The sequence below is a fragment of the Pseudomicrostroma glucosiphilum genome (genome assembly GCF_003144135.1).
Source record: "Pseudomicrostroma glucosiphilum strain MCA 4718 unplaced genomic scaffold BCV69scaffold_1, whole genome shotgun sequence".
In the NCBI taxonomy this organism is placed as follows: domain Eukaryota; kingdom Fungi; phylum Basidiomycota; class Exobasidiomycetes; order Microstromatales; family Microstromataceae; genus Microstroma; species Microstroma glucosiphilum.
Window position 1 is genome coordinate 803,427 of NW_020289913.1, and position 15,671 is coordinate 819,097.

The following is a 15,671-nucleotide window of genomic DNA, read 5'->3' on the forward strand; positions in this document are numbered from 1 at the left end:
TGGCTAGCCCACGCAAAGGAGGCTGGTCAGGTCAAGCCCATCGAACCAAAGCCTGCTGCTGCAACAGCGCCTCCTCCGCCAGCGCCAGCGGCAGCCCCTGCTGCCAATACACCCGCCCAGCCGGATAAGCCAAAGGTGGCGCCAGCAGCGCCTGCTCCTGTTTCGCCAGTGAGGAGAGATCCAAGGCCTCTGGGACCGTATGGCGTGCCTCCGCTCACCACGCCTCGGGTCAATCCTCGGAGGTGAAGGGGGACAGGTCTTTCCCTGCACATATCTCCCGATTCAAAGTGCCTCTCCTCCTTCTGCTCTGTACATCTTCCTTGCCATGACATACTTTGTACCTGTTGTGCTCCTGGCTCGTTCTCCCTTGGGAATTTTCTCAATGACATCCCGCAGCGTCAGACTGGCCTTGAGAGCCGTTTTGAGATATGCGGAAGATTGCGATTGATGATGGGTGCGCTCCCAATCTACACCTGCAGAATAGTAGATGCCCCTTTCCACAGCCATCTACTCCGATCCTCTCATTACTATCTGACTTGAATTTCGGTCAGCTCAATAGAGCATCTACGGGTCGAGGGAGTGAGGGAAGGCATCGTTCTCGCGTTGCTCGTCCCACTTGGCGATCTGATGGGGGTGTAGGAAGGGAGAGCATGGGAGGTCAGGGTCAATTCAGGCACCTGGTAGGAGCTCTGAGCGTTCGCCAATCTCTTGACTCACCCATTCGTCTATAAGAGAGAGCAAGGAGAAGAAGGCAAATCATTAAGTAACGGAAAATAAGGACATTTCCCCCTCGCTCTGAAATCTGCTACTCACTGGGGCACAACGAGTGGTACGCTCGGTAGAACTGCTTGCAAGGTGCAAACTCCTCTCCCTTGGCGTTGATGCACTTGAAGTAATCAACGTAGCTAATCGCAGGAAAGACGAAACAAAGGTCAAGACAGGTCAGCAGGGGAGCTTCTCGTAACCCAGCATGGCGTTGGCACAACGAGCTCACTTTTGCCAGCAGTGCTTTGTTTGGTTCTGGATAGAGAAGGATAAAAGGGGTGAGTCGTGAGATGCGAGAGATCAGAAGCGACATTTGGTCTTACACCACACTCACCTGGTTGGGGAACCGAGCATCGAACGATGCGGCTATGATCGGGAAAGCAAGGCTGTAAGGTCAGTCACCCTGGCTCGTTGCTCACTTTGGCGCCAGTTCTGATCTCATTGCCCCCCTTAGAGCTTCTCCATTCTCCCCACGCGGCTCGCTGTACGGTGCCACCCCCAGGCCGTTCTTTGCCCTCCTCTGCGCCTGCAATCTTCCTCAGCTCTGATGACCTGCTCTGGCTCTGTCCATCGATGCTCACTCTGCAGCGTGAATGACTTTCCCTCGTCTGACATGTTTGAGGATGTAAAAGGGGAGAGGTGATGCTCAAGGGGTGAAGGAGGTATTGGCAGAAGTGGGTATTGGTGAGCGGGAAGGGCGTCTTACGAAGGATGGGCCGAACATCGGACAGGACCGTCAACCAGCCACGCCTCCCGCCCCGACGCCGAGCAAGCAGGCAAGCCAAGGCAGGCAGGCAGGCAGGCGCGCGCTGTGAGCCCACGGTCGGAACGGAGACGAGGAAGACCGAGCGGTCGAGTGTCCATGGCAGTGGCTCGATCGCTTCCTCGGATGCACAGGTAGGAAGCGTCTTCCTGCTCATCTTCCTACACAGACGAGCGAGGTCCTCACCTCGGTCTTTACGACTTCCTCTTACTCTCCCCCTTCTCGAGCCCTGATCATTGTGCCTGCGCAGTTCGTATTGCTCCGTAGGTGCCCAGCCATCTCTCTGCAGGAGAGGAGCTGCTTCTGCTAGGAATCGCAGAGCTTCCTTTTACATTGAGCTCTGGCGAGGCAAAGTCACCAGCGTTGAGCCGACGCAAGAAAGACCTCAAGACTGTCAAAGCAGGCGGCGGCAACTTCGTTTTCCAGGTAGGGGAATTACTCTGAGCGCTACCATACCCCGTCACGATGGGGCGCAAGTCAGAGATTCAGAGGATCCAGCTGGAGAAGCTCATGGGCCCCGAGGGTGAATATCATAGCCGACAGAGCGAGGCGACCAAAGACGCCGTGCATCGAGAGCAGAGCGAGGTTTCTGACCATTTCCCTCTTCCACTACCTCCGTAGCCATGGGCCTCACCACTGAGCAACTCCACTTCACAGACGCCAAAGTCTGCCGCAACTTCCTTTGCGGAACATGTCCGCACGACCTCTTCAGCAACACAAAGGTGGATCTGGGCACATGTCCAAAGTCACACACTGCTCGTCTGAAGGATGAATTCAAGGCTGCTCTTCAGAAGGGAGAAGAACATCCTCAATTCGAGGCAGAGTACGAGGACAATATCCGCATCTTCATGGCTGATATTGACCGCAAGATTGCAGCAAACAAGCGCCGCATTGACCAAACGCCAGAGGAGACGGCCAAATTCACAAATCTGATGCACGACATCTCAGAAATCGAGACGGCCATGAACAATGCCATGGCAGAAGTGGAACGATTGGGAGAACAAGGAGAGGTGGAAGAGTCGCTCAAGGAGCTGCAAAGGGCTGAAGCCCTGAGGGCGGAGAAGGCAGAGAGGGAGAGGGATCTGCAAATCCTCAGTGACAGCGCTGGAGCTAGTGGACACCAGAAGCTCAGGGTATGCGACGTCTGTGGAGCCTACTTGTCCATCCTGGACTCGGATCGACGACTGGCAGATCACTTTGGTGGAAGGGTGAGTGTGAAGTGGACAAGTGCTAAAGCAGAATGCAACACAGAGACTGACCTCGGTCCTGTTCCTGTCTTTTACAGATGCATCTTGGTTACCTGAGACTGCGAGAGATCATCACCGAGTTTGACGAACGGAGAGCTCGGGGAGAAGACCCAAGGACGCTCATGGCTCGGGGCGTTGGCGCTCGAGGCCCAACTAATGGTCACGGAGCGCCTCCAAGCGGACCGGCTGGCAATGGCTATGGATCTTCTGCTCCCCCTCCGCCTGGCCTTGGTCCTCGCGCGGCTAGCGGAATGAACGGTAGCAGTGGTGGCTACGGAGGAAGACCATCGTATGGCCCTCCTGGCGCTTCCAACCCCAGCAGCACCTACGGTTATCCAGCTCCTGCCCCCTCGCTCAATTATGGCGAGTCATCGGGCCACGCACCAGACTCGGATCGTAGTCGAGAGAGAGATCGAGAGAGGGACAGAGAGAGGGATGGAGATAGGGAGAGACGCGAGCGGGAGAGGCGGGACCGGAGAGAAGGTCGGGACTACCGCGATCGTTCGCCAGAGCCGAGGGACCGCTCTGACAGGGGGGACCGGAGCGAGAGGGACAGGGAAAGGGATCGAGATGGGAGGGATCGCTACTCTTCGCGCTCGGCCAGGTTACCAGAGGATTCAAGTTCGCGGAGCGGAACTTCTGGTAGGAGGAGAAGTCCTGGTGGGACATCGAGGTCACCTGAAGCAGAGAGGTATCGCAGCAGTGGTGGGGCTGGTGGAGCAGAAAGGAGGTATTGAGAGTCGTGACTGTCAGTCTTGTGAGACAAAAAGCATTAGCGACATTGCATCATCCGCGCAGACAAGTCAAACCAGCAGGCGACTGATAGTGATCGTGATAATTTTCGTAATACAAGGTGACAGAGAGCAAAGATGGTACACGACGCTGTGCTCAGCCCATGAGCATGCTTACGTCCGAGGGAGGGTACTGCAAAAGGAAGGAGGCATGTGAGGGAGGTCATGAGCAAGGAGGACTCGCGATTGTTTTTTTATCCCTTGAGCCCTCACGATTACTCACCTTCGTCTGGGCAAAGGTCATGAGTCTTTTCAGAGACTGAATGTACTTTCTGCTGACTTCGTCGTTGAGCACTATGGTAGGTTTGGGTAGAAGGCAGTGATGAGTATACCGCATAATATTTGCTGCTCCATCTCTCTCCTTTTCCCGCCCTCTCAACTCACCATGCGCCACGTTACTTGCGAAGATCTTCTCTCGTCCACTCCTCTCGTGAATGCCGACCATCGTGACACCAATGGGCCACGGGGCATTGCCGATGCTCAACTGCAGGTAGCTATCATTCGCATGTCTATACTCCCTCTTTTGCACAAAGTGTACGATCTCAGCAATGCGCATCAGGACGTCTGGTGGGAGAGAACGATTGCGGAGGGACTTGAAGAGGGGTTTGAGGTACTCGGAGGACTGCACTTGGATGGCAGAGGCCGTCTTGCCTGCTGTTGTCATCTTCACTTCGACTGCAGGGAGTGTAAGAGGGATGAGCAGGAGCGGTCAGCAAGAAGATGGCAGAGTGACTCTGCTGCCACGAGGACTTACTGGGTCGATCTGCGAGGCTCTTTCCCCACTCCTCGAGCAAGCCTTTCAGCGTGTAGTAGATGATAGGGTAGACCTTCATCATGTCCTTTCTGATCAGACCAAGATCCAGCAAGGACTCCATGCCAATCCCCTCGCCCGTTCTCCGCGAGCTCTTTTTCCCGCCATCGCCTTCTTCCTCTCCCTCCTTGGCATCGTCCTTGTCCCCTCCCTCTTTGGCAGCCTTGACCTCCTTCTCCCTCTGCACCCTCTCCCTCTCGAGCTGTTCCAAGCTCACACCAGACTCAGCACCCGCCAAGGCCCGCATAAAGTCATTTTGACCAAAGCGCTCCCCCCTCTCCTCGATGAGCTCCAGAGCTCGAAGTCTCAGCCGCGTCTCCTTGTCTGTCTCTCCAAAGAGCCTAATGGGTTCGCCCTTGGCTCTCAGACGACGTGTAGCTTCTTGTGGGGAGATGTTAAATGTGTGAGGCACACTTGTAGAGGTGGCGGCTGAGTCTGCTTCTTGCTGGGCATCCGCTATTGCTTGGTGGGCTGCTTTCAGAGCCGCTGCCGAGGTAGATACGGTCGATGATTCATCTTCGTTTCCATTCGCTGCTGGAGACTGCATAGGGGTGGAAGAATCGTGCCGGAGTGTCAGTGCTTGCCCCGCCATATGTGTGCGAATGCCTTTGTGTTGCAGGCCGCCAAGACTCACACCGACCTTCCTAGCTCTATCTGCATCACCTTGACTATTCCCAGCGCCTTGTCTCGCCCTCCTGTTCTCTTCCCTCACCCTCCGCTGCTCTTCCTCTTGCTCCCTCAACCTCTGCCGCTCCACTTCCCCCCTCCGTAGGTACTTGTTGGGTGCAGGAGAAGCGGCAGGCGAGGCCGACTTGGAGGTGGAGGCTTCTCCGTGCCTGTCGCTGGCAGGCGACGCTTGACCCCCTGACTCTAGCTTGCGCTTCTTATTTGCGATCTCTGCCTTGAGAAAGTCCATCACTGCGAGATGTATGGTGAGTGGTGTGAGTGACCTTGCGTACCAATGCTGTCCAGTCACTGACGGAAAGGAGCCGAGGGGTGAAGCCTGGTTGCGCGCCAAATTTGGTCTCAGTCCGTTGGTGTGTGGCTGCACTTCTTCCTGTCCGGGGGAGGGAAGGACCCTGCCTCTCCTTTACATTCTTGTCACAAGTCCATTACAGTTCAGTAGTGGAAGAAGAGCCAGGATGTCGCCTTCTCTACCGCATACATTCGGAGATGAGGCGTCTGTACCGCCTCCCGGGTCTGGTCTCCAAGCCGAGCTGATCCAAGACGGAGCAACGCGAGCTTTCCTCGCTTCCTTCCTCCAGGCCGGTGGGACATTCTCTCCCCTCATCTCTCTGACAAGCCTTGAATCTCAGGGCAACTGTTGTGTCGCGAACAACGACATAGAAGAAGGAAAGGAGCTCTTCAGCATACCAAGAGAAATCCTCTTCAACACAACCACTTGCGAGCTAGGCAATCTGTGTAGGCAGCAGGAGAGAGGTACAGGAAGCGAGGGTGCGGCCCAGGAGGGCGGCGATGAGGCCAAGGGAGACAATGATATGTCCCTCGATGAGCCCGAGAGCCAGCAGACTTGGCGGACAGAGGGTTCAAAGAGATGGGAAGAGCTCACAGGGTGGACGCCCCTGATCCTCTCTCTCATGTGGGCCTCCGTCCAGATCTCTTCCTCCTCCTCCTCCAACGCGAGCTCCTCGAAATCTTCCACCAACGCACTTTGGGCCTCTTACTTCTCCGTGATGCCAACCGACTTCTCTCACCTGCCCATGTTCTGGCCTCAGCAAGACTTGGCTGAGCTGCAGGGCACGAGTATTCCGGAGCGGATAGGCAAAGATGAGGCGGATGAAGAGTATCGCGCTAATGTGATACCCTTCATCAAAGCCAGACCTGGAATCTTCTTTCCTGGCGGAGACGCTTACACCGAGGCGCAGGTGGATGGCGAACTCCAAAAGCTCTACAGCTTAGAGCGCTTCCACATTCAAGGGTCGAGAATCCTCAGCCGGAGCTTCCATGTCAAGCGCGAAGGAACCAAGGAGGTCAATGAGGGCAGGATGGTCGATATGGACGAGAGCGCCGAAGCGGGTGCGGGAGACTCGGAGGATAGTGATGACGAAGATGACGAGGAGGAAAAAGAAGACACTGGGGACATCTCCATGGTCCCCATGGCAGACATGCTGAATGCGTCGTACGACTCTGAGAATGTGAGTCGTAGTACGGAAGAATATCCACCGCTCACCAATGAGCTCGCTGACTGACTCTTCCCGCCCGTCTCACTGCAGGCTCGACTGTTCTATACCCCTACCTCACTCTCTATGAGAGCAGTCTGCTCGATCAAGCGCGGCGAGCAGATCTTGAATACCTATGGCGACCCTCCGAACTCGGATCTCCTCAGGCGTTACGGACATGTAGATTTGATCAATGGAGCAGACGAAATTGAGCTGAGTGCCAAGCTGCTGGTTGAGGGTGCTCTCAAACTACAAAGCAACGACCAGTCAACACCGCTAGAGACGCGCAGGCAAGCATTGACGAAGCGTGTGGAGCACTGCATAGCCAATGCCGGCCTAGAAGAGTCCTACGTCCTCTCGTACGTCTTTCCGCCTACCCCACGCGGGCCGCTCCCGAGTCAAATCGAAGCTCTATCGGACGAGGACCTCTCCACTGCCATTGAGGAGGGTCGCTGCAACTTCTTCGAGGACGAGGAGCTCCAGTCGCTCTGCCGCTCCCTCTTGATGGACGACGACGAGTGGTGCGCAAAGTACGAAGAGAAGGGCAAAGTGCCCAAGGGCAAGATGAGCCTGGACGTTGCGGAGCTCTTGCGCGTTTCCTGTGATTTGCGAGAGGAAATGTACCCCTCTGCTACTACTTCGAGTCAGAAAGGAGAGGCTCCTGCATCGCTCAATGCGAGGAATGCACGTGTGGTGCGCGAGGGAGAGAAGCAAGTCTTGCGGGAGAATAGGCAGGTGCTGGAGAGGTGGATGGCCATGCAGCTTCAGCGCAAAGAGGTCAAGGCAAGCGGCGGTGGAAAGGATGGTAAGAAGAGGAAGGAGAAGAGTAGTGTCAGTGGGAGTGGAAATGGAAACAAGAGATCTGGAGAGGAAGATGCGGGGAAGAGGAGGAAGCGGTAGAATAGAGTAGACTGCATCGCAGACAAGGAAGGCGCGACTTACACACATTTGTACAATAGGCTAATCTAAACACATCCCATCCAAGTCATGACACTCGCTCGCTGGCTCATGCATTCGCTGCTTTAAGGACTGAGACGGGCGACGCTACCTTGAATTACTGTACGATTGAGCAAAAAAGTGCAGCTTCACTACAACAAGACAGGTGGACGGAGATTGTGAGGGGAAATACCGGAGCAGAGTGTGACAATACGAGGCGAGACGGACAGGCGGAAAGAGGGGCTTCTCGAAGAAGGGAAAGGGGGTTAGACTAGGCCAAAAGTTGGAGCAAAGTAGATACAACGGGAACGTGGTATTGCCGAGGGGCAGAGGGGTGGAATCGATGTCGCTAATTCTTGTCGGCGTACAAGTTGAGCTTGAGACCGCTGGCAAGCCACTCCTTGAGGTCTTCATCATCGTGCATTCGCACCATGGGAGCTCCAGGGGTAGCACTCGCCTCAGGGTATCTCAACACGCCGACTTCTGGACCTAGACGAGCTCTGACTTTTTCCATCAGCGAGTCGTACGTCACAGTCGGGGGTACACGAATGGCCACTAGATCGTCCGAAGTGCGGGAGAAGATCTTGATCTTGATAAAGGACGGCGCGGATGCACCACCGCCACTACTGGTCGGTGCAGAATTTGCTGTTGCCGCTTCTGGAGGTCCCAATGCTCCTCTGCTGGCGCCTGTGAGGCTGTTGCGCGAGCCTCTAGAATCCCGCGAAGCCATGGTATGCTGAGAGTTGTCTCTGCTCATTCCAGTGGAAGGAGGCTGTAGCTTGGAAGCCAAATGCGAGCCAGAAGATGAAGGCGCGAGAGGAGCATTGCCGCCATAGCCTGATGGTGCTCGACCGGAGCCAAGACTGTTCCTTTGCGACTGTCCCGCTCCAGTATTGAGGCTTTCGAATCGAGTGGGCAGGTCACCGTAGCCGGCGGATTGCTGTGACTGAGAGCTCTGAGAGGAAGAGTAGCTACGAGAAGGACCGTTGCCGCCCATTGCCCGACTGCCATTCGTCGATTGGCTGGCATTCCTGGCATGTGCTCCCACGGCCGAGTCTTCAGAATACTTGGATGTTCCGTTACTGAAACCTGCAGCTTCTGGATTCGGCGAGCGCATCTCCTCGACACCTTCTTGATCACCGTAGCCAGGGTATTGGCTACCTGTCGTGAGGTAGCTGTCTTCTGTCGGACTGGTCAGAAGCGTACCCTTCTTAGAGCTCGTAGACGGAAGGCTTGTCATACCTGCCCCAACGCGAGGGGGGTGCGTAGTGCAGTGGTCTCCTGGCCTCGGCTCAAAGAAGAGCCGAACGATCTCGGAACGAAGGATGTACTCTGGTAGAGCGCAGAGCTCTGCAATGTACTGGTCGAGATCACCTCGCCGTTGAGCAGTGATATAGTCATCCACCTGCTCTAGAGGTCCAGGCATCAGAGGAAGAATTCGCTTGCTCTGCTTGCCATTCTCATCGATCTGGCGGCCAGCTTCGACGGAAAAGTGATCCAATAGTGCTATTTGGAAATCGTAGAAATCCTCGTAGAGCCGGTAAAGGATCAGTTCCCGCTCCTCTCCTTCAGCAGCACGTGGCGCACTCGAAGGAGGAGGAGCTGACGAATGTACGCCAGCAATATGGGCGACTTGAATTCGGAACCAGTAGTCGCCTTGCTCGTAATGGAAAGAGTCCACGGTAGCGTGAGTGATGAGGCCAACGGGCAAAGGTTCTCCTGGCGGCATTCCTGGCGGCAGACCGCCCTGCGCAACACCAGTCTCCGACTGAAGATTCTGGTACTGTTGACCCTGAGATAACCCTTCTCCCTGCTGAGAGGATCCCTGCTGTGTCCACGGAAAGTCCTTTTCCGGTAGGCGAGGCGAGGGACCCTCGTCATTCTCCGGCATGCCTCTTTGTTGCGATCCGCTGGTCGAACCATTCATGCTACTCGAGGCAAATTGACTTGCCTGGCCACCGCTGCTAGAACCCGGCGCGGAGTCTCCATTGCTGCCTCCAAAGTCAAATCTCCCCAGGGGTATTGTGTTCTTCTTGTAGTCTGCGGTCATCTTCTTCCATTCCTCTACCGTGGGTATCACGCCCGAGGAGATGAGCTCCTCTACGTTCTCGATGGCTTTTCCCGAAGCTAGATCCTTGATCTCCACAAAGGCGACAGGGATTAGCCCTGGCCCACCCAGCCTACCGATCGGCTTTGCAACGAACCACTCGAAGTTCGATTGAGCAATGACGATGATGGGCTCTCCTGCAGCAGCGCCTAGCTCATCGTCTCGCTCGGCAGTAAAGTCGTATCTGACCATTGCGTACAGCCCTCCACCGCCCTTGGCTGTCATCGCTGCGCCAGCTGCTCTTTGGGCAGGTGTCTTTATCTGCTGCTGTTGTGATCCTTGCGGTGTCATGTTCGCAGGGCCTCTTCCCACCGTACTCATAACGCTAGCACCTCCAGACGACCCGCCCGCTGCCATTGGAGAACCTCCCTGTCCTGGTCTAGCTTGTCTGGAGAGCACTTCGAAGCAGGCAGCAGGCACGAGACCTCTGGCGTTGGTGATGGGGTTGCAGGCTTCCAGCCAATCGGCGTTCTGCCCAGTTGGCTCGCTGATGACATGAAAGAAGTCTCCACTAGTGAAGGACAGCTCTTGTGGGGCACGAGACTTGTAGTCCTGAATGGCTTTGATGACCATCTTCGGAGGCTGCAGAGAGACTGCACTCTTGACATTGGTAAAGGTAGTGGGAGGACCAGACGTGACCTGCGTGAAGCCACCTTGAGCCGATCCGCCAAGGCCATTGTTTCCCGGTTTGCCGCCTGATGTCCGATCCTTGTTCAGCGAACGCCTGAAGTCTTTGAGTCCTACCATGATAAAGGAGGCGGAGACGCGTTGTTTCGTATGCGTGAGTAACACCTCTCACAGGCGATGGAGTAATCGCCAATCGGGCCTGTCGAGGAGAGTGATGGTTGCTTACGACCAGCAAGAGAAGCCAGACGTCCGACTACAAGGACGACGGGAGTGAAGTAAAGAGCGTAGGATCGATGGCGCCTATGGGGTGAAGCGATGGCGCCTAGGAGCGAACGCGAGCAGTAGCAAGGCGAAATAGCGGCAGATTGTAGGGGTAGCCGTGGAGGCTAATGTACCCTGAGATTTGCCAATGTCGAGCGACTCAGATAGGGGACACTTGCGGCTGTTTGGAGGGCAAGTGTAGTTGAGATTGGTGGGAGAGGACAAAGGGGGTATTGGGCTTGCGGGAGCGAGACTCAATCTTCCAGATCTCGCTCGAACGGAACGGTTAGACAACTCGGCAGAGCTCTGACGTCGCTGATCGTCTGACTGCCGACGAGTGAGGAGATACGATGAGCGAGGAGAGGGAGGACGCTTGGTCCGTGTAGGGGTCGGCAGGGGAACGGGAAGGGAAGATGATCAGTACCGATCCGGTGGCCGACGTGGGGCGCGAGAAGTGCTTTGGCTCTCGGCACCGCGGGCAGAAGCGCCCGTGTGCGGCGCCTCCCTCGTCCCTGCATTTTTTCTTGCGGGCGGCTGAACCTCGCCTGTGCGGCGCAGGGTCCCCGCTGAAATGCCCGCACGCACGCACGCGAGGCGTACTGTAGGGTAGAAGCTTCTTGCACCATGCAATGCGTACTATCAGCTGCGGGGACACCTGAGCACGATGACGATCAGAGCAAGACGCCAAAGCGAGACAGGTCTTGGGTGTCAAACATGTTCTATGAAGTAGGAAGCGCTGAAAGCATTCCGAGCGCGAAGCACACCTCTAGACTTGTCACAATTCGAGTGCGCTTGGCTGTTCCGCACTACCTTTTCTCGTCAGTCTCAAAGCAAGAGACCGCAAGCTCAACGGTCTGACTTCCTGAGACCGTTCGAGCCTGCCAGCTGCAAGTGCAGGCCAGCACTCCATTACGTCTGGAGAGTATCGTAGAGCTGCCAGAATTAAGAATCTGTCTTAGCCAAGAAGGCTTTTGTTGCTTCGATGTTGAGCAGAGTGGATGTCCGCTCGATTCAAGTTCGCCCATAGGAGCCACTCGATGGCTCATCACTCAGATTAATTGACGAAACTTACAGGACATCCTCGACAGAGTACTTTACTCTCTGCAAACGCCTCGCCAGCCAACCATTGACGTTCACGGCTGACCACACAATCCCTGTCCCCTTGACCTCATCGGGTCTGAGAGAGCCATCGGAAGCTCTCTATTGAAATCAGCCCACCCACCCACTTGAGCTCAGCCTATCTCTCGAGGGGGACCAAATCCACACTCCACTTGTCATTCCTTGACTGGACTAGATCGATGGGGCGAGCCAGCATGCGACTACATACTAGCAGCACTATTGCTGGCGCTCCTCTCATCCCCACCTGCCCTGAAGCACTGCCTCTGAGCGGCCATAGGGAATAGCGGACGAGACTGGTCTCTGCTCAAGGACGTTCATGGATGCCCACAGCGGCTCACGGAGCTTTCGGCGCCCCGGAAGTCCGCCTCCGTCGGTGCCTGGCAAGGGCAAACCCGAGACCTCCGCAGGCGCAGTTGCTGGCCGCAATGGTTTGCGGTCAGGAACGACCTCGTCTGCCCTGCCCTGACTGCGACGGTCCTCACTTTTTTCAACTACATAAGCACGGCCAGAGTTCGTTCTTTTTTGACTTCCTTTCCATACCTTATATCTCCACCACTCTCACCACTCGACTACCACTTCCACTCCACACCCACTCTTACCACTCACACATCCCACAGCTACTCGCACCCACAACTACTCGCACCCACAACTACTCGCACTACTCCCTCGTCCTCACATCATATTTGGACCTCACGTCGACAATCAACACCGTACACGTATACATCTACTCACTCACCTCAAGGCACAACATCGATAGCCCTCCCCTTCATACTGTCGTACACCTTGCTGGTACTGACATTGATACGACTTCGGTGAGTATGCGACGATGACATGACACCGACAGCGGCGTCTCACTGATGTGTGCCACTCGATTCATAACCCTTTCACAGCACTCTTCCAAGGCTCACAGGTCTAAGACACTACGTAACACTAATTGAAGCTATAGAGGCCGTCTATATGCCTGCTGAGCGCTGTTCTCGCTTTGCCAAAGGTCAGTCACCACACTACGAGGATGATAGCCACAGCGAATCTTCGCTCACGTTTGAAGTGCATACATCTCGTTATCCAGATCTCAACACCGTCTACCAGTACACCTCTGACTATCACAGCAACACCCCAGAGCACGTGCAAGGCCCGATGGCTAACACATGAGGCTTCTGCTCTAGAGAGGACTAAGCCATTCCTCTTCGCCGATTGGATGTCTTCACAATGTGCGTTCTCATCACATGAAGGCACTCACGAGCCCAAGATCCTGGACTTCTCATGCTCCGTGCCTGGTCAATCTCACTTCAGAGCGGGTGCTCCTAGAGCGGATACGTCCATCTTCGAGATGTCTAAGTCGGCTGCTCTCCGAGAGCGCCATCTCATGGCAATTCCGCCTCACGGGTCTCCGGCCTTCCTCGACTATCACGAGGTTAGAGCCAACATCGAGGCATACATTCTGGCAAGGTGGCAGCTCAGCAAGGAGTGCCAGTCCTGCCAGAGGACGATGACTGCAACAAAGCTGGCGTGGGCTTCGGAGACGCCCTTCGACTACAGCCTGAGATGGTTTACCAACCTCTCGCCCGACAGGATTCTTGCCGGCGGCTCGTACACTTGGAGTAATATACGACTTGTGTGCGCTGCATGCCTCGCGGTTCTCCTCGCTTGACTTACCGTACCTACTGCGACACCACCGCTACTGCTTCTGGGCAATGAGTCGTTGTACCTACTGCAATAGCACCACTGCTGCTCTCAAGAAGCGTGAGTTCACTGCCTCTCTCACTTCATCGTACAAGGCCAGTCGCTCTTAGCGCCGATTGCTGATCACTTCCTCCCCTACTCTCATGCTGCTCACCACCTAGATGTACTACTGTTGCCGGAGACCCTTCTGTCTGCGAGGAGGAGGAGTCCAGCAAAGAGCTACAAGAGCACCCCGTCGCCAGGCACTACTCTTGGTCTAATGCCCGGATAGTCTGCGTTGCATGTCAGCTTCTGAGGAGTAACCTCGACGTCCCGGTGTGGCAGGACAATCTGCGGTGGCTGGCCCAAGCGCCCATGCCAGAAGTACGAGGCCGCTTCCTGGTCTCTGTCTTCAACGGCAAGAGCTCCTACGAGGCTGAATGGGTTCAGGCTGCCCGGCGCGTGGCGACAGGTCTCTTCAATTCCTTGGAGGCCATCCAGACTGGCGGCGAGGCGCGTCTGGCAGCTTGGGAGGAGGGCCGCGACCGCGTCCGGCAGACGGCAAGGCCCAGGGTAGTGAGGAATGACATGACTCACGAGGAGATTGCGGGCGAGCTCCTCAAGGTCATGCTTTCGCCTTACAGCTTCCGGGACGTGACTGGTCTGGAAGTTGCTCTCAGCAACGCCTCAGTCGATCGCCTGGATCCTCAAGGTCACCACACCCTCAGGAACTCGCGGATCGTCTCCCGTGGGGTCAACCTGTTTCGGACGGATGCCCTGGACGACAGGTTCCTGGTAGAGGTGCTCAAACGCTGGAAGGGTCAGCCGTTCTCAAGTCTCTTCGACGAGAGCTTTACCTCCAGTCACCCACCAACCATCGCCACAACAACAACAACAACGACGACGACGACGACGATGTGAGTACACTGCCTCGTTCCCTCACTGCTTCGAGCCCTGGTCCTCCCCTTCTAGTAACATTGCTGACCACCTCTTATCCACCCTCTCCCTTACCTCTCATCCTTCCTCCTCACTGTTGTCGCTCCTCGCCTCGCAGATGGTCAAATTCTGCATGGGACCCTCTTGTGAGGAGGACTTTCCAACGCCTTCCCAGCTCCAAGCGCACTTTGTAGCACAGCACCTCCCCGATGGCGCTCTCAATTGCACCTGGGGAGATTGTCACCATATCGCAAGCACCAGAAGTAGTCTTCAAACTCACTTATTGACACATACCGGTAAGTAGCTGCATCGAGCCTGAGGTGCTGCTCACCATCACTCATCTGACGCTTCGTATATGCACCTTCCTACCCTCTGCTGCCTATATGCACCTCTCTCCCTGACCATAGGCTACAAGCCGCATGTATGTAATGTCCCCGGCTGCGAGGCCGCCTACTCGCAGTCCTTTAACCTCAAGCAGCACAAGGAATCAAAGCATGCCGACAGCGAATTCCCCTGCACGGTGAGAGGGTGCGGGAGGGTATACGCCTCCTCTCTCCCTGACCATAGACTACAAGCCGCACGTCTGCAAGGTCACCGGCGGCGAGGCCTCCTACTCGCAGTCTTTTAATCTGAGGCAGCACGTGGAAAGCAAACATGGACGCAACAACTTCCCTTGCACGGTAGCAGATTGCGAGAGGGTGTACGCCTCCTCTCTCTCTGACCACAGGCTACAAGCCGCACGTCTGCAAGGTCACGGGCTGCGGGGCTGCCTACTCGCAGTCGTTCAATCTGCGTCAACACGTAGAGACACGACATAGACACGAGGAGTTCCCCTGCACGGTAGCAGGGTGCGAGAGGGTATACGCCTCAAGGGAGTCTCTGCGGGCCCACGTGGCCAACAAGCACTCCGGGGCCCGCATCTTCCCCTGCTTGACCTGCCGCCCTGGACAGCACAAGAGCAGGAACTCGGTGCTTCGCTGCGTGAGTACCCTGGGACGCACCACCGTCAACAACTTACTGACTGCTACAGCCTTCCCTCGCACCTGCTCACCCCTTTGCGTAGGGGTACAAGGCGGAGGGCAAGTTCGCCTGCCTGTGCGGCCACAGAGCTGTCGGCAGGACAGAGCTGCGCCGGCATGTGGCGAGGCGGGGAGGGGGGCATGGGGAGGTGGAGTGATCGATGTTGTATAATAGCCTTCGATGTCTCGCTCTAAAGACAGAGCTGCGCAGACATGTGGCGAGAAAGGGAGAGGGCCATCGAGAGGTGGAGTAACTCCATGTAGTACATACCACGCTCTCAAGACAGAGCTGCGCAGACACTCGGCCAGAAACGGAGAGGGGCATCGAGAGGTGGAGTAACTCCATGTAGTACAATAGCCTTCAATACCACGGTCTCTTTCTCTCTCCCTGTTTTCACATTCGATTGCGCTCGCTTCAATTGCAAGTGTGAGAACTTGTAGCGAAGC

At 56.0% G+C, this 15,671-nt stretch overlaps 9 protein-coding genes across 9 annotated transcripts; 6 read left to right on the forward strand and 3 right to left on the reverse strand.

Annotated features, from left to right (window-relative positions):
* Positions 1-564: 564 nt before the first annotated feature.
* On the reverse strand, positions 565-1,380 carry BCV69DRAFT_244558 (putative COX12-cytochrome-c oxidase, subunit VIB; the record flags this gene model as incomplete). Its single annotated transcript, XM_025490118.1, has 6 exons — positions 565-624; positions 718-725; positions 814-905; positions 995-1,020; positions 1,100-1,131; positions 1,347-1,380. The coding sequence occupies 6 exons, from the start codon at positions 1,378-1,380 to the stop codon at positions 565-567; spliced, it is 252 nt and encodes an 83-aa protein (XP_025350942.1).
* Positions 1,381-1,657: 277 nt separating this feature from the next.
* On the forward strand, positions 1,658-3,512 carry BCV69DRAFT_265051 (LUC7-domain-containing protein; the record flags this gene model as incomplete). The annotated part of the gene is made up of 4 exons (XM_025490770.1): positions 1,658-2,051; positions 2,150-2,736; positions 2,814-3,006; positions 3,163-3,512. The coding sequence occupies exons 1-4, from the start codon at positions 1,994-1,996 to the stop codon at positions 3,510-3,512; spliced, it is 1,188 nt and encodes a 395-aa protein (XP_025350943.1). The 5' UTR covers positions 1,658-1,993.
* An 80-nt stretch (positions 3,513-3,592) lies between these two features.
* BCV69DRAFT_291775 (Prp18-domain-containing protein) lies at positions 3,593-5,344 on the reverse strand. The gene is made up of 5 exons (XM_025493767.1): positions 5,012-5,344; positions 4,321-4,918; positions 3,951-4,241; positions 3,790-3,860; positions 3,593-3,699 (listed from the first exon to the last, which is right to left on the reverse strand). The coding sequence occupies exons 1-5, from the start codon at positions 5,291-5,293 to the stop codon at positions 3,664-3,666; spliced, it is 1,278 nt and encodes a 425-aa protein (XP_025350944.1). The 5' UTR covers positions 5,294-5,344; the 3' UTR covers positions 3,593-3,663.
* Positions 5,345-5,356: 12 nt separating this feature from the next.
* Positions 5,357-7,562, forward strand: BCV69DRAFT_279701 (SET domain-containing protein). Its single transcript, XM_025491344.1, has 2 exons — positions 5,357-6,533; positions 6,612-7,562. The coding sequence occupies exons 1-2, from the start codon at positions 5,520-5,522 to the stop codon at positions 7,455-7,457; spliced, it is 1,860 nt and encodes a 619-aa protein (XP_025350945.1). The 5' UTR covers positions 5,357-5,519; the 3' UTR covers positions 7,458-7,562.
* Positions 7,563-7,583: 21 nt separating this feature from the next.
* On the reverse strand, positions 7,584-10,347 carry BCV69DRAFT_265056 (hypothetical protein; the record flags this gene model as incomplete). The annotated part of the gene is made up of 4 exons (XM_025490771.1): positions 7,584-8,116; positions 8,720-9,059; positions 9,465-9,803; positions 9,918-10,347. 4 exons carry the CDS (start codon positions 10,345-10,347, stop codon positions 7,843-7,845), a joined length of 1,383 nt encoding a protein of 460 aa, XP_025350946.1. The 3' UTR covers positions 7,584-7,842.
* A 1,384-nt stretch (positions 10,348-11,731) lies between these two features.
* Positions 11,732-12,739, forward strand: BCV69DRAFT_10347 (hypothetical protein). The gene is made up of 3 exons (XM_025489024.1): positions 11,732-12,419; positions 12,498-12,598; positions 12,677-12,739. The coding sequence occupies exons 1-2, from the start codon at positions 11,928-11,930 to the stop codon at positions 12,543-12,545; spliced, it is 540 nt and encodes a 179-aa protein (XP_025350947.1). The 5' UTR covers positions 11,732-11,927; the 3' UTR covers positions 12,546-12,598; positions 12,677-12,739.
* A 763-nt stretch (positions 12,740-13,502) lies between these two features.
* On the forward strand, positions 13,503-14,755 carry BCV69DRAFT_10349 (hypothetical protein). The gene is made up of 3 exons (XM_025489025.1): positions 13,503-14,186; positions 14,324-14,501; positions 14,613-14,755. The coding sequence occupies exons 1-2, from the start codon at positions 13,645-13,647 to the stop codon at positions 14,397-14,399; spliced, it is 618 nt and encodes a 205-aa protein (XP_025350948.1). The 5' UTR covers positions 13,503-13,644; the 3' UTR covers positions 14,400-14,501; positions 14,613-14,755.
* BCV69DRAFT_10365 (hypothetical protein) lies at positions 14,481-14,916 on the forward strand. The gene has a single exon (XM_025489027.1). The coding sequence runs from the start codon at positions 14,561-14,563 to the stop codon at positions 14,831-14,833; it is 273 nt and encodes a 90-aa protein (XP_025350949.1). The 5' UTR covers positions 14,481-14,560; the 3' UTR covers positions 14,834-14,916.
* Positions 14,917-14,937: 21 nt separating this feature from the next.
* Positions 14,938-15,144, forward strand: BCV69DRAFT_234789 (hypothetical protein; the record flags this gene model as incomplete). The annotated part of the gene is made up of 1 exon (XM_025489895.1): positions 14,938-15,144. A coding segment is annotated over one exon (207 nt), but the record flags the coding sequence as incomplete, so codon positions are not given.
* Between the last annotated feature and the right edge of the window lie 527 nt (positions 15,145-15,671).